Source organism: Dipodomys spectabilis, unplaced genomic scaffold, assembly GCF_019054845.1.
Source record: "Dipodomys spectabilis isolate Male_0828 unplaced genomic scaffold, ASM1905484v1 ptg000043l, whole genome shotgun sequence".
NCBI lineage: Eukaryota > Metazoa > Chordata > Mammalia > Rodentia > Heteromyidae > Dipodomys > Dipodomys spectabilis.
The window spans coordinates 14,010,263-14,033,109 of NW_024870720.1; the positions used below are offsets into that span (position 1 = coordinate 14,010,263).

Below are 22,847 nucleotides of genomic sequence, written 5' to 3' on the forward strand. Positions count from 1 at the left end.
TACGTTTATATATTGCTTAAACAATAACCATTCAATAATCAGGGGTGAATTTGTGGATTTGTGTGTGTGTGTGTGTGTGTGTGTGTGTGAGTGAGTCATGGGGCTTGAACTCTGGGCTTGAGTGCTGTCCCTGAGCTCTTCAGCTCAAGGGAAGCACTCTACCACTCAAGCCTGGGTCTGGGCTCAAGACTAGCACTCTACCCCTTGAGCCACAGCACCACTTCTGGTTTTCTAGTAGTTTATTGGAGATAAGAGTCTCACAGAGGGCTAGGAAGGTGGCTCAGTGGTAGAGTGCTTGCCTTGCATGCATGAGGCCCTGGGTTCGATTCCTCAGCACCACATAAGCAGAAAAAGCTGGAAGTGGCACTTTGGCTCAAGTGGTAGGGCGCTACCTTGAGCTGAAGAGCTGAGGACAGTGCTCAGGCCCAGAGTTCAGGCCCCATGACCGACAAAAAAAAAAAAAAAAAAGAGTCTTACAGACTTTCCTGCCCAGGCTGGCTTTGAACTGTGATCCTCAGATCTCAGCCTCCTGACTAGCTAGGATTACAGGTGTGAGCCACCAGCGCCCGGCTAGGGGTGGATTTTTAATGGCTTAAAATTATCAAAAAGTTGAAAATGGTTTATCACATGGGTCTACACACTAGTAAATGAGAAAGTGGACTATACAATTATATTCCAGTTATAAATTAAAAGGCATATATATATATATATATATATGTATGTATACACACAAAGCCCTTCTTTTATAGCTCTCTACCATCCAGCTTTAATTTTCTATTTATTATTTTTTGTGGTTCTTATTTCAGCTGTGGTAGATATATTCATGGCCCTAAATCTTCACTGCTGGTTTCTTTGCCTTTATAGCAAGGTGGTAAGATTTCCCATTCCTCATTCTGAACGCAGCCAGGAGCCCTGACTTGGCAAGTGGGGATTTGAGGAGACACATTACAACACAGGCTCTCTGATTATGAAATTGTTCTCTTACACGCCTGTCATCACCATGGCTTCTCAGATTTACACTTCTGGATTCCATACCAGAAAGTCTTTGCCCCTCCCCACATGCCCCCTAAGGTAAAGGACATCAAACCATGAGCTCATTCTGTCATTCTGCACAATTCTTTCTCCAAACACATCCATCCCTACCTTCCTGTTGCTGTTCATTTGCCAGCATTTTGGGGGGATCTGCTTTTAGTTTAGAGATATTTTGGAGGCAGAGTGGTTTGCTAGGATCTCAGTTATTAACTGAACTTCTGAAAGGTCAAAAGCCAACCTTTGAACTTCCATTTTAGTAAGAGAGAGACAGTAAATAAAATAAAAAATACATCAAATGTTAAGTGGTCATATCAGTTCCCTGTTGCTTTGCTATAAACCACCCCCAAAACTCTGAGGCTTAAATGAAACTATCATTTTTCATAACCCATGAGCTGTGGGTTGGCTGAGGGTCAATTGAGCTAAGCTAGCCTTGACTGAACTTGTGGGCTTGTGGGCCAACTGGCTCATTTTGTGTCACAGATCGGCTGGAGTTTTGCTCGAGGCTGTGCTAAGCTGTGGTGCCTTATAGATAGGACAGCTCTCCTTCTTGCTCTGCCATCTTTTTCCTGAAAACAGCAGGCTACCTGGACTAGCCTAGAATGGATTGTTTCTGAAAATAAAACCAACTGTATGCTATCTGTTTAGTTAAATTTATTATGGACTATAAAAAGAATTAGCATAAGTACATAGAGGTCTAAAAGTACTATCAAACAAAACAGATTTATTGTGTGTCTGTTTGCTGGTTCTGGGACTTGAACTCAAGGCATATGCACTATCCCTGAGCTGTTTCACTCAAGGCTAGTGCTCTACCACTTGAGCCACAGCTCCACTTCCAGCTTCTTGATAGTTAATTGGAGATAAGAGTCTCAGGGACTTCCCTGCCCCCCCCCCCCCCCCCCCCCCGTTGTCTCCGAACTGTAATCCTTAGATCTCAGCCTCTTCAAAAACTAGGATTACAGGAGTGAGCTATCAGAGCCTGGCTCAAAATACATTTTAAGACAAAGTTATGACGAGAAATACAAAAGGGGTATTTTCTGATAAGTCAATATATCAGAAAAACAATATTATCAAATATGAGACCCTTCATAACAGATTCTTAAAAACACAGAAGACTGAAGTAAATAGTAATCACTAATTAAAAGATTAGACTACTGTTCCATACTATATGCCTCAAAACAACACATAAAGGAAGAAGTCAGACACAAAAAAGCCACATATTATAGGATTCTAAACCTATTCTAAAACAGGAAAGGAAAATTCTAAGAATAGGAAGTAGACCAGGATGTAGTCTAGTGTTGAAAACAGGGATTAACTTCCAGATACAAGGGATCTTAATGATGAACAGTAATTTCCAATACTGGCTTATGGTGAGAGTTGCACAATATAGCAAATTACTAAAGTATCACTGACAGATGAATTTTGTGCATGTAAATTGTACCTCAACGGAGTTGAGAAGTGACAGAATTAGGAGAAATTATACAATCCCACATAGCTTTTTTTTTTAACAGCTTTTTCTTAGCAGTTGATAAAAAAAGCTGGAGGGAAAAAATGTCAAAGACAGCAAAGATCTAAAAACCTTATCAACTACCATACCTAACTGACAATTAAGAAATATTATACCCAACAGCTAAAATATATACCTTTTGTTCAATTCAGAGGTTCTCAACAGGGGAAAGTTTGCTTCCAGGGACATTTGTCAATATCTGGAAACATTTTTCACTATCACTATCACTATCTTAGAGGACCCTGTTGGCATCTGGCAGGTGGAAGACAGGGATGCTGGGAAACACCCCCTAGTGCCCAGGGCATCCCCACAGCAAAGAATACCTGAACCAACATGCTCTTGAGAGGTTGCTTAGGAACAGATAACATATTTACCAGAATAGTTCTTGTGTTAGGACCAAAAACATATGCTAACCCAGCACCAGTGGCTCATGCTTATAATCCTAGCTACCAAACAGGCTGAAATCTAAGGAGTGTGGTTCAAAACCAGCCCAGGAAGTAAAGTCCATTAAGACTCTCATCATCAATTAACCACCAAAAAGCCAGAAGTAGAGCTTTGGCTCAAGTGGTAGAGTGCTAATCTTGAGCACAAAAGCTCTGAGATAGTGCCCAGTCCCCGAGTTCAAGCCCCAGGACCAGCACTAAAAAAAAAAACTTAAAAATCAGGGCTGGGAAGGTGGCTCAGTGGTAGAGTGCTTGCCTTCCATGCATGAGGCCCTGGGTTCAATTCCTCAGTACCACCTAAGTAGAAAAAGCTGAAAGTTGCACTGTGGCTCAAGTGGTAGAGTGCTAGCCTTGAGCTGAAGAACTGAGGGACAGTCCCCAGGCCCAAAGCTCAGCCCCACGACCGACAAAAAATAAAATTAAATGAAATTAAAAAATCAAAAAGACAATAAGTTAATAGTGACTGAGAGCATGTAGAATATGTTTTGAAACCACCACAGAATTAAATTAGTATTAAGATATCTAAGAACATTTAAAATTTTGGGAATTAAACAACATGCATCTTGTACATGGGTCAACTTAAAATCTCAAGAGAAATTTTTTCGTATTTTAAACTAATGGTTAAAAAAAAATAAGATCAAAATTTGTGAGATACAGCTAAAGCCATAGTTAGAGGAAAATTCACAACTGTATAGATGCATATTAGTAAACAAAACAGCAAGAGCATCTTTGCTATTTTTAACTGTTATCATCTTGGTACCCAGTTCCAACATTTAGTAAGTGTCCTATAAATATTTTCCAGATGAATTTGTCTAAGTAAAACTTAGGCAAATCAATGTCTCAAAGTGATCACTGGTATCTGAGAGATAGAAATATGAATTTCTTTTTAAAAATAATCTACAAGTATTATAATTTTTAATTAGTAAAACTTATCATTAATATAAACAGTCTTTCTCTGGGAGCAAAATGAAAAGTTTATGGCCAATTGGAATCATACAGAAGTTAGCCTGGATCTGGTTATACCTAAACTCTTGTGTAAAGAAGGGAGAGGAGAAGAAAACATTCCCACTGGATGAGATTTTTTCCTATATTTAATAGCTTCAGAGAGAGGGAGAGAAGATGCAGATCTCATTTACCAAATGAGGGAAATAAATATACCTTTCCCAATTCCAAATGCAACCTGGCTTCCAGAATTACAGTGAGAAAGGACTGTTCATGTAAGTCAACCCCTACAGGGAATGTTGAAACATGACACAACCTTTCCATCTGGACTTTTCTCTTTCTCCCTGCCCAGAATGGCAGTCCTAGCCAGAAGCCATGAGCAATCTTTGCAAGATTCCTTGCCACCTTGGAAGAGGGGGTTGTTTGCAGTTTTGTTGTTGTTGTTTTGTTTTGTTTTCTTTCTCTTTTCCAAGAAAGCTGCCTCGAAAGAAAAGCATGTTGTTCCCACACATAAGGATCTGGTCTAAGGAAAAGTACAGCTTGTCTCCAAGGAAACATATATCACAAGAGATTCATTCCAACACTCTCAGCAAGAACAGGCTGCATCTTATTCTCCTTTCTCTCTGCTCCCTAATTCTAAGCATGGAGGTTCCCACCAAAAAAATAAAAGAAAATAAACTCTCTGTTCAAAAATGGTAAAAGACACCCTACTAGCTCTTTCATATAAACCTTTTATATAAATCATAAGTGTTACTACGTTCTTGAATAATTAAGAGTTATATTCAAACATTCTTCTAAATTTCCAGATTCCTTCCAGGGTCAGTGGAAAAGATGAGGAGGTGTCATTTCTATACAACTCAGCTAAAATGACCATTTGCTGGCTGGAGGTGGTACCTGGGTGGGAAAAATGGGGTCCCCTCTACCCACTGGGTTCCCCATCTCCTGAGTAAGTGGGCACACCACCCCTTTACCTTCTACCTGTGAAGCCCCAGAAGCTGGCAGATCAGTCTGAACCTCTACAAATGAAGCAGTATAGGACTACAAAATTGGTACTTAATAAAGCACTTCTTGAAAGCAAGTAAGAAGCACTGAAAAGACAGATCCATAGAGTAACAACTCAGTTGAAATAAAAGGGGGAGGGTATTAAAATAAACAGCAACCAATGGCCTCATAAATCTTATAAAGAGAACAAAAGAACAACAAAACAAACACTGAACTAGAATTAATAATATTAATAATAATAATAATAACTATAAAATCCCCAAACCAAGGTCATCAGGAACACTCAGCCCTGAATTACCTCTTCAAAAGGTCTCTCCAAATCTAATGCAGAATGAAATTGTTTGTCTCAATAAATACCGCAGTTGACATTTGTACTGCAAATCATAAGCAACATTCACAAAGGGTGAGACCCAGGGAAAAAGAATCACTGTTTTCTGAAAACATGAAGACTGGCACAAAGGTTTTCTACAATTGCAGGAACAGGAGGCTGAGTGAGGCCGGGACAAAGGCAAGGTGCCCTCCAGGGGCCAATTTGCTGCTTAGGATCTAGGGCACTTTAATCCCACTGTGAGATTTCACAAATGTGGGTTTTAACAATTCTGACGGAAGCTGCCTGCCCTAGGCAGAGGCCCTTCCTCAAAGACCAATCCAGGAGATGCTCACGTTAGGTCCTCTTTAAGGCTAAGTCCTAGATATTTTACTATAGGAAAAGCCTGCAGGCAATACATTTTCTTAGAAAGTAGACAGCTTTCTAACAATTAGAGCCATCTAAAAATGGAATGTGTCCTTGAGAGATTGAGTTTCCTGCCTCTGCACAGGGTCCATTGGATCCTAGGGACCAACTGGCTAGGACATCACAAAAGGGACACAGGCATTGGTTTAAAAAAAAAAAAAAAAAGGATTAGATAACTCCAAGGGTTCCAGTTGAAAGAGCTAAGAAAATGAAGGGATGTAACTTCAATGAGTGTGTCTATACACACACACACACACACACACACACACACACACACACACAACATGCTTTCCTCAAATTATCTAATAATTTCATGGAGGAAAATAATGCAGGCTTTTAAAAAATTGTTTCATCTTGGGCTGGGAAGGTGGCTCCATGGTAGAGTGCTTGCCTTGCATGCATGAGGCCCTGGGTTCAATTCCTCAGCACCACATAAGCAGAAAAAGCTGGAAGTGGCGCTGTGGCTCAAGTGGTAGAGTGCTAGCCTTGAGCTGAAGAACTGAGGGGCAGCGCCCAGGCCCAGAGTTCAGGCCCCACGGCTGACAAAAAAAAAAAAAATTGTTCCATCTTCCAGTGAGACACACCCACCCACTGTCATCCATTTTTTTCAAGCCAACTATAAACAGTTAGACAGTTATAACAAACACTACAGCATGGACTCAGACTCGGTAGTACTTTTTGTGGGCATAATTACTTGGTGCAGTATTTACTTCGGTGGAGATCAGTTGACGTGTTCAAGTGCACAGAAAGAAACTATAAATGCAACTGAGCCTATCGTCAGAGTCATCCTGAAATTCTACACCAAATACCGCCCAGATGGATTTTGTAACAGTATTCATTTCAAAGATAACGTGAAGGTATGAGAGCAGCTGCACAGTGTGGTGCAGGTTTCCTGGCTACAAACGCGGTCACCTGATATGCTCCATTGTTCTGGTCTCTCTATGGTAAGCTCATGGAGTGCTCTGTACCTCTCCTTCACAGGGTCTTGTGATCATAATTACATAGTTCGTTATCTACTGTTGTTAATATCTGTCTCCATGGTAGAAGTTCCAGAAAGGCAGAGCTCTCACTCCTCAGTGACTCTTCCTTTTACATGGCAGTATGGCATAGGTGTGTACAGGGAACAGGGGACGTTCACTGGATACAATATTGGCTGGGGATGCAGCTCAGTGGTAGAATGCTTGCCTGGGATGTGCAAAAGTCTTGGGGTCAATGCCCAGCACAGGGGGAGAAGAAGAAGAAAAAGAGGAGGAGAAAAAGAAGGAAGAGAAGGAAGAGAAGGACACTTACATAGTCACTAGATAAACAAATGTGATGGCAGATGAGGATATGGAGTAAGAAGTATGCTTACACACCAGGCGTCGGTGGCTCATACCTGTAATCTGAGGTACCCACTAGGCTGAGATCTAAGGATTGCAGTTCAAAGCCAGCCAAGTCAGAAAAGTCTTTGAGACTCTTATCTCCAATTAACCAACAAAAAGCAGGAAGTAGAGCTATAGCTCAAGTGGTAGAGCACCAGCTTGTGCAAGAAAGCCAAGTGAGAGTATAAGGCCCTGAGTTCAAGTCCCAATACTCATACTCATACATCCACACAAAAGAAAAAGAAAAAAGAAAGCAGGAAGAAGAAGAAGAGGAGGAAGAAAAGAAGGAGAAGAAGGAAGAAGAGGCAGCTCACATACTGGGTATGTAAGTGGTTCAAAGCCAGCCCAGAAAAGAAAAGTCCATGATACTCTTATTTCAATTAATTGCACACACACTAACAAAAGCCATAAGTGGAGTTGTGGTAGAGTGCTAGCCTTGAGCAAAAAAGCTCAGGGACAGAGCCTAAGCCCCGAGTTCAAGGCCCAGGACTGGTTAAAACAAAACAGTTCACAGCACCATTGTTCATGATTACTCAAAAAAAAAAAAAAAAAAAAACAACCAAATGTCTATCACCAGTGAAGTAGATTAGTAAACTGTGGTTTGGTCAGGCGATACCAGACTACTTGGCAAGGATAATGAATTAATTAATGTGTCATGCAGCAAGAAACACAAATAAATGCCATCAAGGGCAGTAAAAAGAAACTGGGACACCACAGGCTAAAGGTAATGAGTCTCAGCTCTGTTAAAACATAGAAAGATTAAAACATATGCAAACCCTTCCAAAGAAAAGGAAGAACTTGGGGGGTTTTTTTGTTTTTTATTTTTTTGTCAGTCATGGGGCCAGAACTCTGGACTTGGGTGCTGTCCCTCAGCTATTCAGCTCAAGGCTAGCACTCTACCACTGGAGCCACAGCGCCACTTCTGGGGGGGGGGGAGGGGGGGTTTGTTTATGTGGTGCTGAGGAATAAAACCTAGGGCCTCATGCATGCAAGGCAAGCACTCTACCACTAAGCCACCTTCCCAGCCCCACAAGAACTTGTTTTTTCAAGGATGTTCACTTCAAAAACACTATGAGAAAGAAAAAGTCCAAATCTATCACACTAATAAATAAGAGTTGAGTGAGGCACCAGTGGCTCACTTCTGTAATTCTAAATACTCAGGAAGCTGAACTGTGATCTAAGGATCATGGTTCAAAGCCAGCCACAAGAAGGAAAGTCCCTGACACTCTTATCTCCAATTAATCACACACACACACACACACACACACACACACACACACACACACACACACACACACACACACACACACACACACACACACACACACACACACACACACACACACACACACACACACACCAGAAGTGGAGATGTGATTCAAACAGTAGTGGTTCAAATGGTAGTCTACTTGCTTAGTAAGCACAAAGTCCCAAGTTCAAACCCCAGAACCAAGACAAAAAAAAAAGGAATGAAAAATTATATCTACAGGATTTGCTTTAAAATAAAGTTTGATGGGTGAAGGGTAGAAGCTAAGAAGACAAAAACTAGCCAGTGTCTTAGCAGTCATTAAGCCTGAATATGACACACATAAGGTATTACAGTACTCTCTGCTTTTGAATTCATTTGAATGTTACTGGAATACAAAGAATAAAGGGGGCAAACGGCTGGGAATATGGTGAAGCCCTGGGTTCAATTCCTCAATACCACATAAACAGAAAAAAAAAAAGCCAAAAGTGGCTCAAGTGGTAGAGTGCTAGCCTTCAGCAAAAGCAGCTCAGGAACAGTGCCCAGGCCCTGAGTTCAAGCCCAGGACTCATAAAAATAAAAGAACATAAAAAGGGAGCAGAAAATAGACAGGAAGGGTAGAAGAGGAAAGAAAAAGGAGAGAAGGTCTCTAGATAAATAAGTTGGTGCAGAAAATGCTTTAAGATGTGTTTTACTTCATTTTCCTTATTTTTGTGTTTTGTGGTACAGAGGACTCAGTTCAGTGTCTCTTGCTATTGCAAGAACTTGATTTGGACCTTGATAGTCCTACCTCCACCTTCTGACTGGCCAGAACTACAACCACGCATAACTATGCCTGGCTTGCTCGCCCTTCCTCTCTGTCCCTCAGTGGTATTGGGATTTTAACCTCAGGACCTCAAACTTGCTAGGCAGATTGTCTACCCTTTGAGCTATTCTGTCAGTCCTTTTTGCTTTACTTATTTTTTGGAGAGGGTCTTAGGCTTTTGGCCAACGCTGAACTGGACTTTGATACTCCTTATTTATGCCCTCTACATGCTTAAGATGACAGGTGTGAACCCAGCCTATTGGTGTGGAAAGGATGGGGTCTTACTTTTGGGCTGGGATGGCCTTGTCCCTTCATCCTCCAAATCTCTACCTCCTGAGTAGCCTGGATTATAGGAGTGAGTCACCATGTATGTCGTGCTTTTTCCCAGGCTAGTCTCAGCCCACATTATGTGAACCTCCCAAGTAGCTGGGATTACAGATGAATACTAGCACTCTTAGCCCAGTGAGATATATATGTTCAAGCTGGGAAGGTGGCTCAGTGGTAGAGTGCTTGCCTTGCATGCATGAGGCCCTGGGTTCGATTCCTCAGCACCACATAAGCAAAAGGAAAAAAGCCGGAAATGGTGCTGTGGCTCAAGTGGTAGAGTGCTAGCCTTGAGCTGAAGAGCTGAGGGACAGCGCTCAGGCCCAGAGTTCAGGCCCCATGACCAGACCCAAAAAAAAAAAGAAAAAAAAAAAAAAAGAAGTTATCTCTGAGCAAATGTGATCATAATTTTTGTAGAAAAACTACAAATTTAACATATCTGGGTGGGAAGATGTCTGATAATATTTAGTCTCTTTTTTACATAGCTATGTGTCCTAATTGAATCTACAATGAACCAATCAGTATAGTAATTTGAACAAGTACTATAGAAAAGGACATTGGAAAGATAATAAAAACTGAAAGGGTTCCTATCTTACATATGTAAATCTGTTTTTTAACCATTTCCGGGTCACAGCTTGCAAAGGTATACATATATACATACATACATACATATATACATACACACACACAGATGTGTGTGTGTGTATATATATATATGTATATATATATATACACACACACACACCTCTCAAAATTTAAGTCTTAATCCCTAATGTGACAGGGTCTTTGAGTCATGAGGGTGGGCCTCCATTATGGGATTAGTACCCTTAAAAAAGCTGTGCACTAGTGGCTCACACCTGTAATCTTAGCTACTCAGGAGGCTGAGATCTGAGAATCACAGTTCAAAGCCAGCCCAGGCATGAAAATCCATGAGACTCTTATCTCCAATAACCACCTGAAAGCCAGAAGTGGAACAGTGGCTCAAAGTGGTAGAACACTAGCTTTGAGCAAAAAAAACAAACAAACAAACTCGGGAATAGCACCCAGGCCCTGAGTTCAAGCCCTATGTCTGATGAATGGAAGGAAGGAAGGAAGGAAGAAAGAAAGGGAGGAAGAAAAGAGAGAGAAGGGAAGAAAGACATTTAGGAGGGGCTGTGAAGGTGGCTCAGTGGTAGAGCGCTTGCCTTGCATGCATGAGGCCCTGGGTTCGATTCCTCAGCACCACATGAGCAAAAAGAAAAAAAGCCAGAAGTGGGGCTGTGGCTCAAGTGGTAGAGCGCTAGCTGAAGAGCTGAGGGACAGCGCTCAGGCCCAGAGTTCAGGCCCCACGACTGGACGCCCCCCCCCAAAAAAAAAAAGACATTTAGGACACAAATGAGGATACAACAAGAAGGCAGCCATCTGCAAATCAGGAAGAGGCCAGAACCCAACCATAATGACACCCCAATCTCAGAACTCCAGCCTCTATAACTGAGACTAAGCTTCGATTGTTTAAGCCACCCATTTATTACAGCACTGTCACAGCACCCCAATCAGACTAAGATACAAGCCCTTGGTAGCACCTGTTAAAAGCTACCATCTCTCTCTCTGTAGAAAGATGCCCAATCATACATAAACTTCATATTATATCAAGAAACTCTGAGGCCCATAATTAACCCACAGAAGACTGAGTTGTTTGTAGTTAGAATAAACAACAGAGGACATTTATTGCACACTTGCTATGTACCAACCACAATCCTAAGTGTTTTACAAGTGCAAAGCGCTTGACTCTTTTACTTCTCCCAGCAGCCTGGGAGAGACTCACACTCACCAAAACCATTTTACAGATGAGGATAGGGAAACCAGAGACTGAAAAGCTACTCTGTGTTTAAAGCCTATACAATACACAAACTACTGATCTCTGGAGATTGTCTTCAAATTCAGCTACCAAGAAGGGAGTGCCATAGGCCAGACCTTTTGAAATCCTTTAAACAATACTATGATTTCTCACCTACCCAGCAAACGATGGTGCAAACAAGATTCAATCATCTCCAAGTTTCAAGTTCACTGAAACATGGCTGAGACTGCATGTAAGTCAGGGCCATAGTCTCCTCCAAATCCCACCTGACTTCCTCACAACCAAAATCTTTCCTTTTTTCTGGTTCTGATCCTAGGGCTTGAACTCAAGAACCTGGTACTGTCCCTTACCTTTTTCACTCAAGGATGGTGTTCTACCATTTGAGCCAAAGGTCCACTTCCAACTTCTTGAGTGGCTAATTAGAGATAAAAGTCTCATGAACTTTCCAGCCCAGGCTGACTGGCTTCAAATCATGATCCTCAGATCTCAGCCTCCTGAGATAGCTAAAATGACAGGTGTGAGCCACTGATTCCTAGACAAAAGTCTTTTCTTAGGCCAATGGTCAAGATCTAGTTCAGTTTTTAAACCCTAAAACTGGCCATAGCATAAAACAATCCAGCAAGTCAGGAGATTTGTGCCCACCCATTTCTTCAGCAAATGTGGAGCCATCTGGGATGAATACATGCTTCCAAAAGTTCACACTTTTAATAGGCATAAACAGGACGGTCCACATATATTAAAGTCAATTCCTAAGTACTTGAATGCCACACTGTATTTATTTGCACATAACACAACCTAGGAAGTCACTAGAGCGCCCCAGTACTCACAGTTTCACAGTTCAAGCATCGGGTTTCATTGGTGAGCGTTCCCTGAAAAATTTCATGGACCCACGTGAGTTCCGGTTTATTATTCTCTGCAGGTTCGTTCATGTTGCCATTTTTTAATTTCCCATTTTGCTTTTCCTGTTTCTTCTCTTCTTGAAGGATGTCCGCAATAGTGTTTAGCAAATAATTTAAAAATTCGTGAGCATCCTGCTGCATGTAGTTATCAAAGAGATCTGGAAAGGGAAAGGTCATTATTTCACTCTCAGGTTCCTGAGAGGCAAAGATGTGCTTAGTTTTACATTCCAGGCTTCAATATTTTATATTGCAAGGGTGGACAGGTGTCGAATATGAATATATTCAGCTCTACTCTGTAGAATCAATGAATAAGTTTCAAAAGAACTTTGTTCATTTCTAATAAAATGAACATTTGCTGCCCACCAAGGACTAACTTCCCCCTCTCTCCCTATTGTCAGGTATATAAAAAGTACCAAGATTCTCATTAGAAATGACAAAATAATGGCATTTGCAGGGAAATGGATGGAGCTAGAAGGAATCATGTTGAGCGAGGTAAGCCAAGAACGAAGAGACAAACAGTACATGGTCTCCCTGATAAGTGGATGCTAAATCCAAAATGTTAGGTGATACGACAAAACAAACAGGACTTAAGAAACAAAGAACTCCCACTCATCTGGTTGAACCACTACTAAATATCCCCATGCTGCTGATCACATATATGGTATATAACATGTGAACACCGTTATATGTTACAGACTGTGATAGACAATTTGCTCCAGGAAAGTTAGAATGAACTTGTGACTTTAAATGAGCATCATTATTCCACAATACTGTGAAATTCCGGAAATTATGTAATCACTTAATCACAATCAAAAAAAAAAAAAAAAAAAGAACCTCGGGGAAGGTAGGGAGGGAGAGGATGGTAGGGGGAAAACAATGGAGGGGGTAACAATGTTCAAAAGGAAGTGTACTCATTACCTCACTCCTGTAACTATAACCCTCTGTATAGTATCTTTACAATAAAAAAAAAAAAGTACCAAGATTCTTACTGTGTTCTACAGACTGGTTTTGCCAGGCACCAGAGGCTCATGCCTGTATCTGAGAATCACGGTTCAAAGCCAACCCAGGCAGGAAAGTCTTTGAGACTCTTATCTCCAATTAACCATCAGAAAACTGGAAGTGGCTCTGTGGCTTAAAGTGGTAGAGCACTGGTCTTGAGCTGAAGAGCTCAGGGACAGTGCTCAGGCCCAGAGTTCAAGCTCAGGACCAAAAAAAAAAAAAAAAAAAAAAAAAACAAGATCTGGGTGCTGATGGTTCATATCTGTAATCCTCACTACTTAGGAGGCTGAGATCTGAGGATCATGGTTCAAAGCTAGTCCAGGCAAAAAGGTCCATGAGACCTTTACCTCTAAATAACCAAAAAAAAAAAAAAGCCAGAAGCTGAGTTATGGCTCAAGTGGTAGAGCACTAGCCTTGAGGAAAAAAAGCTCAGAGACAGCGCCCAGATCCTGAGTTGAAGTACCAGGATTGGCACCAATAAATAAATAATAATCAGCTTTTCCAGTATGGAGGTTCCTCAAAAGACTCCACATAGAGCTCCCCTATGACCCAGCAATCCCACTTTTGGGCATTTACCCTAATGTTTACAAAAAAGACCACACTAAAGCTACCAGCACAACTATGTTTATTGCAGCATTATTTACCATAGCTAAGATATGGAACCAACCCAGATGCCCCTCAATAGATGAATGGATCAAGAAAATGTGGTATATATACACAATGGAATTCTATGCCTCCATCAGAAAGAATGACATTGCCCCATTTGTTAGGAAATGGAAAGGCTTGGAAAAAATTACATTAAGTGAAGTAAGCCAGGCCCAAAGAAACATAGGTCCCATGGTTTCCCTTATTTGCAATATCTAGTATAGGTATGAGTCAAGCGGAAAAAGTCAGAGAAGGTGATGTTAGGAAAACGAACCCTCAAATATGTATTTTAATGTTTTCGTTTCTTTCATGCATGTGTTTCTAACGCATTTATAAGATTATTTCTTGGTTGCTTTGTATGTCCCTCCCCCACAGTGTAACCCCTGCTTTCACTATATTTGATGTCAGTATAACATGTGGAGGAGATGGGGACAAACAAGTCGTTTAAGGATTCAGGTGGACCTGTTGCAACAATGAGAAGTACAAAATGTCATGTCAAAACCAGCTTTACAATGTGGGGGGGGGGGGTATGATTGGGTGGGGGGGAGGGGGGAGGCTGGGAAGGGAGGTGAAGGGTAAACAAAGGAGGAGGCTGCAATGCTTGGTAAGAAATGTATGCATTATCCTGACCATGTAATTGTAACCCCTCTGTACAGTATGTTCTCAAATAAAACAAAATAAAATTTAAAAAAAAAAAAAATAATCAGCTTTTCACTTGGGACATACAAGAACTATCCATTTTCCTCATTTTCCTTATTTCAAGCCCCGCTACTCACCATTCTCCTTTCTCAGCCTGGAAATGAACTTCTTTGGTGGGATGACGCCAACCTTCTTCTTCTGTGTGGCAATGCTATGAAAAAGGTCTGCCAGGCACGTCAACAGGTTTTCCTTCTTTTTTTGCTGGGCCTTGTATGCCAACACATTCTCCCGGAATGGCCGGCAGAAGTATAATGCCTGAAGCACGGAGTTACAGTAGCATGTGTTTCCAAACTGCCAAAGGACAAGAAGGGTGACTTGAGTCACTGTCCGGAGCCACGCCACCTCTGGATCAGAGGACGGAGAGAAATGGCCAGGATGTATGAGCCTGCCCAGATTCCCCAAAGTTCCCTGTATCAGAGCCCAACTTGCCATATTAAAATACCAGCTAACTACTCTCAGCACTGGAGGGATGACTTGACCAAGAAGTAAAGGAATAAAGTCTACAGCAGTCCCCTGATGCCTCTAGTTTTACCTGTAGTCAACTGCAGACTTAAAAGATCAAATGAAAAAAAAAAATGTGGTAATAAATGACTCATTAATTTTCAGTGTTGCACTATTTCTAATAACATGCTGAAATACCACGGTATGAAAGGTGAGCCATCCCTTTTCCCAGTGTATCCATGCTGTATAGAGCACCTGCTCAGTAGTCACTAAGGAGCCTGCTTGTTATCTGATCCATAGTGGTTCAAGTAGAGCTAGTATTAAGAAACAAGTACTGGCTGGGAATGTGGTTCAGTGGTAGAATACTTGCCTAGTATTCATGAAGCCCTGGGTTTGATTCCTCAGTACCACATACATAGAAAAGTGGCACTGTGGCTCAAGGGGTAGAGAGCAAAAGAAGCTCAGGGACAGTGCCCAGGCTCTGAGTTCAAGCCCCAAGACTGTCAAAAAAAAAAGAAAGAAAAAGAAACAAGTGCTACTAAGTTTATTACAATACATTGTTTGAATTGTGCTACTTTATTACAACATTACCTATTATTAATTTCTTGCTGTGTTTAATTTGTAAATTAAATTTACAAATATATGGATAGGAAACTACCCACAAATATAGGCACATCCTCTTGGTGGGGGGTGGGCCAGAGGGTCTTGAAACACATCCCCACAGGTAAGAGGAGACTCCTACACATCATTCTGATGCTTCTCAACCCATAGATGTCTCTTAAATGATAATAAGTACTCTGACCAAATAGAGTCCAATGAGAACTTCTGAAGCTTAGAAAGGGAGAAAAGAAAAAAAAATCTATATAATACAGAGACTCAGAAAAGCAGCTGTCTAGATAAAAGAAACCTAATTGTAATACATCAAAACTTCCCTGACAGTGAATATAAAAATCCAAATCAAAAAGCAATTGAGGGGTTTCAGGATGTAACTCAGTGGTACACTACTTGCCGAGCATTAGGACTTGGATTAAATTGAAGCATGACAGGAAGGGATAAAAGAGATAGAGGGAAGGAGAGAGAGAAGAAAACAGGGAAGAAGGGAAAGAGGGATGGAGAGAGGAAGATAAGGAGGAATAGAAGGAATAAAAGACAGAAGGAGGGAAAGAATCAAAGAACAAGAAACCACTTAGCTGAAGCTAGTTTCTATTTTCCCTCTTTCAAGATTCCAAGTGGGTCTTATTTCCAATTAACCATCAGAAAACTGGAAGTGGCACTGTGGCTCAAAGTGTTGGAGTGTTGGAGTACTAGCCTTGGCCAGAAAAGCTCAGGTACAGTGCCCAGGCCTGAGTTCAAGCCCATGACCAACAACAACAAGTTCCCTGCCCATTGGCTCAGACTACAGTGCTTCACCCACTCCAGAGCAATTGAGGTAAAAAAGTGTCTACTTAAACCAACTTCCCAGCTTCCCATCACTTTACTTTTATTTATTTATTTTTGCCAGTCGTGGGGCCTGAACTCTGGGCCTGGGCGCTGTCCCTCAGCTCTTCAGCTCAAGGCTAGTTAGTGCTCTACCACTTGAGCCACAGTGCCACTTCTGGCTTTTTCTGCTTATGTGGTGCTGAGGAATCGAACCCAGGGCTTCATGTATCCGAGGCAAGCACTCTACAACTGAGCCAACTACCCAGCCCCTCACTTTACTTTTAAATCAGCCCCCTCTTGTTTCTTTCAAGGTAACAACTGTCCTAATCCAGTATCACCCAAGGCCCTGTTATCCTACCATCAGAGTAGGGCCCAAACAGTACTACTTTATCCCTCTCAAAATCATAGAGACAAGTCATTATCTCTTGCGTTCCTAGTGACTGTAAGAGCAGCACTGTGGGAGAGTCCAGCTGAGACTTTCACTGGAGAACTAGTCCTACAGGGTAAAATGAACAGGACAATTCCTAAGGAAATAACGAGATGAATAACCCAGATCACAAAGAAGCCATGAAGATTAAAAGAGAACACTTCTCAGAATGGGCTGTTGGTTTGAACGTTGTCTCCAAGAAGGAAAGGGACACTCTAGTAAACTTACATGGCGTGCCTACACATGCTGAGATGGAAGACTACTTAGTTTCATACATTTCAATCTAGTTTGACATAATTATGGAGCAGGAACACATTCTTTAAAAGAGATACTGGAACTTTCATAAATTACTATTCAAGAGCTCATAGATGAAGCTATTAGCACAGTTCTCAGAAGTCTTGCATAAACTAGGAAGTGGCTTAATTCTTTATTTTTCTCCACAGTTTGCATCTGTCTTTTCCTTAGCTAAGACAGAATTCCCATGACTTGAATAACTATCTTCAGAAAACTAAGCAGAGGCCCCCACACAATGGCTTAAACAAGAACTAGCACAACTAGAAGTCAATGTTTTGCCAACACAGCGCCCAGTTCCTTAATTAAGTCATCCTCCTTCTAGTCTTTTCTACTCAGTGTCTCACTTTCACCCAGATACCTTTTGGACATGCTCTGCCACATCCAGTGAACAAGACCCAGGAAAGAAATGGATCTAACATTGACTGAGTGTCCATACACAGCCTCACACCATGGTCTGCCATAGGATCTCTGGTTCTTTATATTATAACCCAAGAGGATGGAATCCCATTTTATAGATGGGGAAATGGAGGATCAGCTTCTTTATGAAATTACATTGTAAGGCAGTTATTGGTGACAGGCTGGTAACACTTTTCAAACTGGTGGTACAATGTAGATAACAAATTGAAGACTTCCTGAAGAGCTGACCCACATGACAAAGGGAGGAAAGATAAAAGGGCTGTAGCTACAGAGGCTCATGAAATCACTATGAAATTGGTATGTGTTAGAAGCACAAGGACGGAATGTGAACTTGATCAAATAACGAATATAGCCATTAACAACATTTTCTAGAACAACTAATCCTCTCAGAAATAGATCCAAATATCCCTGGCAAATATTAGCTACTTCTACTAACTGAAGAACATAAAAATTGTCTTAAAAAAATGAGCAATGATGAGCCAGGAGCTGGCGGCTCATGCCTGTTATCCTAGCTACTCAGGAGGCTGAAATCTGAGGATCTCAGTTAGAAGCCAGGAAAGTCCCTGAGACTCTTATCTCCAATTACTCCCCCAAAAAGATGGAAGTAGAGCTGTGGCTCAAAGTGCTAGAGTGCTAGCCTTGAGCAAAAAAGCCCAGGGACAGCACCCAGGCCCTGAGTTCAAGCCTAAAGACCAGCACACAAAAGTAATGATGAAAATGGGAGGCAGGCAAGGTACATGCCTATAATCCCAGCACTCAAGAGGTCCAGACAGGAGGACCAAAAGTTCAAGGCCAGCCTGAGGTTTACACAGCAAGTTCCAGGCCAGCCTGAACTACGCAGGGAGACCTTGCCTCAAAAATAAACAAACAAGGGCTGGGAAGGTGGCTCAGTGGTAGAGCGCTTGCCTTGCATACATGAGGCCCTGGGTTCACCCTCAGCATCACATAAGCAAAAAGAAAAAAGCTGGAAGTGGCGCTGTAGCTCAAGTGGTAGAGCACTAGCCTTAGGTGAAGAGCTGAGGGACAGCGCCCAGGCCCAGAGTTCAGGCCCCATGACTGGACCCAAAAAATAAATAACTAAATAAAAAATAAATAAACAAGTAGAAAAGAAAAAGAGCAGGGAAGTTGTCTCAGATACTTCAAAATGTTTGATAAACATATTAAATTTGAATTACTTACATTGACCAATCCGAAGTAGTGTTCATTGATTGGAAACTGCTCTGGACCAATGTCTTTTTCCAGAGCAGAGGCATTGGTGCCCTGAAAGAAAACACACCAAAAGTTCTATTGCATGGAAAATACATGAGAGTGTACAGTGAAACTTAAGCCAGTGCATTACTGTGATAAGCACCTCCCTATGAACAAGGAGTTTGGGAACATTTGTGCTGAAAGAAAAGGGTCAGAATTTAGTTAACCAGTAGACTAGTTAAGAGCAGCTCCATTCTTCTTCTCATCTAACTGGCTCATCCCCACAGCCCTGTCCTATTTGGCTTCTATCATCTTTCCTGAGGAAAGGAGGTTTTAGATAGATAGGCAAATGAGCAAGCTATCACTAAGAAGTTCTGTGTAAAACACTGGCATTCCTGACAGCTGAATCAGCTTTTAGAAACAGAGTGGCTAGAAATATATAGCCACTTTCAAAGTTGAATTCTTCATTCTGATAAGGATTTGTGCACTCACGGAGCCACACTGGTCTCTAGGACTAGGCATTGAAAAAAGAATGGAGTCTACAGCCATACCACCCTGAACGAGCCCGATCTCGTCTGAAAAAGTGAGTGGAACAAAACAGATGTGGATGGCTGCTCTCCTGGAATTCCCATTTTAGTAGATGGAGATGGCCTGGAGCACAAGCAAGTACATCAGGCATTACTTTGGGAAGTGATAGCACACTGGAAAAATACAGAGGGAAATGGCATGGGTGGGGGGGGAAGGGCATTGCAGGGCATAAAGAGTAGACAGCTGCACCTTTCAGTAGAGTGGTCAGGGAAGGTCACCTTGCTGGGAAGGGAAATGTCCAACAAACATTGTGACTACTGGTATCAGACGGTAAGTCACATGACCCTCCAACATGATAATAACAGCTACTGAGTCATCTTGCTACATGCTGAGACTGTGCTGCTCATCCTCATAAACTACCCTATCAAGTAGGTGCCATAATGACTCCTACTTAACACACAAGGAACTCAAAGGGTCAGCCAGTAAGTGGTAGAGCTAGGGGTTGAACCCAGGAGCCACACTTGATAGTCCTTGATTGTAATCAAATGCTACACAGAGCAATCCTATCTCTTAAATATACTGATCAAGCAGGTACAGTGGCTCATACTTATAATCCAAGATACTCAAGAGGTTGAGATCTGAGAATCACAGTTTGAAGTCAGCCCAGACAGGAAAGTCCCTAAGAGTTATTTGCAAAAATCACCCAAAAAAGCCAAAAGTGGAGGAGTTGCTCAAGTGGTAGAGCCTTGAGTAAAAAATCTAAGGGAGAGTGCCTAAGTCCTGAGTTCAAGCCCCAAGGCTCATGCACAAAGGAAAAAAAAAGGAAGGAAGGAAGGAAGGGAGGGAGGGAGGGAAAAAAATCAAACAAACAAAAAAACACCACAACATTGACCAAGCCCCACTAAAGGCCATTCACTAGTGGTGGATTATCTTTACTTTCCAAGGCCTAAATGAGTCAGCTGGGAATAGGAAAAGTGATTAAAGTTCAGAACAAGGTAAGTACAGTCATCCCTCATTATGCACATGGGACTAGTTCCAGGATCCATGAGGAGATACTCAGATCCCTTAAATAAAGTAGTATAATTTTGCTTATAATCTACACACATCCTTCTATCTACTGTAAATCATCCTTTAATTCCTTGCAATACCTAATACAATATAAATCTTATGTAGTTTTGGTTGGAGAATATCAAGAAAACAAGCTGGATATAATCAACACAAATACTATTTTTTATTAATAAGTTTTTTATTGTGAAAATGCCTTACAGAGGGGTTACAATTACAAGAGCAAGGTAATGAGTACATTTCTTATCAAGCATTGTTGCCTCCTCCTTTGTTTTCCCTTACCATCCCTTCCCTCCCATCTCTCCCTCTTCCCCCTCCAAAGTTGTAAAGTTCGTTTTTTCAACATAGCATCTTGTACATTTCATTGTTGCAATGGGTCCACCTGCAGCCCTATTTAAACAATTTGTTTTTTCCTTTCCCCTCCACAAATTATACCAACATCAAAAACAGGGGTTATACCGTGTGGAAGGGACATACAAAGCAACAAAAAAGTCATCTTATAAATATGTTAGAAACAATAACAAAGAAAGGAAAACCATTTGAGTCCTTATTTTAGGGTTCATTTCGCCTGATATCAACTTATCTGACTGTTTCTGCTGTCTTAGATATATACTAGTTATTGCAAATAAGGGAAACCATGGGACCTATATTTCTTTGGGCCTGGCTTACTTCACTTCATATAATTTTTTCCAAGTCTTTCCTCCCCTTTCCTAACAAATGGGGCAATGTCATTCTTTCTGATGGAGGCATAGAATTCATTTTCTTGATCCATTCATCTACTGAGGGGCATCTGGGTTAGTTCCATATCTTGGCTATGGTAAATAATGCTGCAGTCAACATAGTTATGCTGGTAGCTTTAGTATGGCCTTGTTTGTGATCATTCAAGTAAATGCCCAAAAGTGGGATTGCTGGGTCATAGGGAAGCTCTATGTGGAGTCTTTTGAGGAATCTCCATACTACTTTCCAAAGTGGTTGAACAAGTTTACACTATCACCAACAATGCAGTTGGGTCCCCTTCTGTCCACATCCTCTCCAGCATCTACTGTTATTAGAGTTCTTGATTATAGCCATTCTAACTGGGGTGAGGTGGTATCTCAATGTTGTTTTTATTTGCGTTTCTTTTATGGCTAGAGAGGTTGAGCATTTATTCATGTGTCTATTGACCATCCTTTTTTCCTCTTCAGAGAAATTTCTCTGTAAGTCTTTAGCCCACTTATTTACTGGGCAGTTGTTTCTTTGAGGATTTGCTGTTGGGGCATTTAATTTTTTGAGTTCCAGGTATATTTTAGATATGAGACCCTTGTCCATTGCAGGGCTAGTGAATATCTTTTCCTAATCCGTGGGCTTTCTATTGATCTTGCTAGCTATGTCCTTTGCCATGCAGAAGCTCTGCAACTTCATGCAATCCCAATTGTCCAACCTTTCTTTGATTTGTTGTGTTTTTGGATCTCTATTAAGAAAATTTCAGCCTGTGCCAAAGAGACCTAGGATTTCTCCTATTCCGTCCTGTAATCTTTTCAAGGTGTCTGCTTTGACTCCAAGGTCTTTGATCCATTTGGAGTTGATTCTGGTGCAGGGTGATATATTTAGTTTTCTACAAGTGATTAACCAATTTTGCCAGCACCATTTACTGAAGAGGCTGTCTTTCTTCCATTCTATTTTTTTTTTGGGGGGGGGGTCTGGTCGTGGGGCTTGAACTCTGGGCCTGGGAGCTGTCCCTCAGCTCTTCAGCTCAAGGCTAGCACTCTACCACTTGAGCCACAGTGCCACTTACGGCTTTTTTCTTTTTGTTTATGTGGTGCTGAGGAATCGAACCCAGGGCCTCATGCATGCAAGGCAAGCGCTCTACCACTGAGCCACCTTCCCAGCCCCTCCATTCTATGTTTTTTTAGCTCCCTTATCAAAGATTAGATGACTATAGGTCTGTAGGTTCATTTCTGGGTTTTCAATTCTATTCCATTGGTCCTGGGATCTCTCCTTGTGCCAGTACCAAGCTGTTTTGATTACTATGGCTCTGTAGTAGAGTTTGAAATTTGGTATTGATATTCCTCCAGCACTGTTCTTTCTGTTAAGAATCGTTTTTTGCTATTCAGGGTCTTCATTGTTTGATCTGCAGATAACTGCTATGTGGCCCATGGATCTGGACCAACTGATGTATGAGCAATGGGGAGGGCAGACTCCCATTTGTCATGTGGATCTCCCATCGTTCAATAGCTTTCTCACCTTCTCAGGCGAGAAGTTATGTAGCTCACAGAGAGAGAAAGAAAATGAAAATGAAGAAATTCTTGTTAAAAATAATACTAGCCTGGCACTGATGGCTCATGCCTGTAATCCTAGCTACTCAGGAAGCTACAATCTATGGATCACATGTTTCAATGCCAGCCTGGGAAGGAAAGTTTGTGAAACTCTAATCTCCAATTAAGTATTTTAAATAAGCCAGAAGCGGAGGTGTGGCTCAAGTGGTAGAGCACTAGCCTTGAGCATAAAGGATCAGGGATAACTCTCCGGCCCTGAGTTCAAGCTCCAGGCCAGGCACAACAATCATAATCATAATCATAATAAATGTTTTGCAACTTATTTTTGACTGATATCTTTAG

General features: G+C 41.5%; 1 protein-coding gene across 3 annotated transcripts in view; it reads right to left on the minus strand.

Annotated features, from left to right (window-relative positions):
- Usp46 (ubiquitin specific peptidase 46) overlaps positions 1-22,847 on the minus strand; it is a 69,387-nt gene that overhangs the window by 19,168 nt on the left and 27,372 nt on the right. For all 3 annotated transcript variants that reach the window (XM_042678204.1, XM_042678205.1, XM_042678203.1), the window contains 3 exons: positions 18,649-18,729; positions 14,549-14,762; positions 12,057-12,286 (listed from right to left, as the gene is read on the minus strand). In XM_042678204.1, coding sequence (XP_042534138.1) covers positions 12,057-12,286; positions 14,549-14,762; positions 18,649-18,729 — 525 coding nt within the window. The remainder of the gene's footprint in view (positions 1-12,056; positions 12,287-14,548; positions 14,763-18,648; positions 18,730-22,847) is intronic.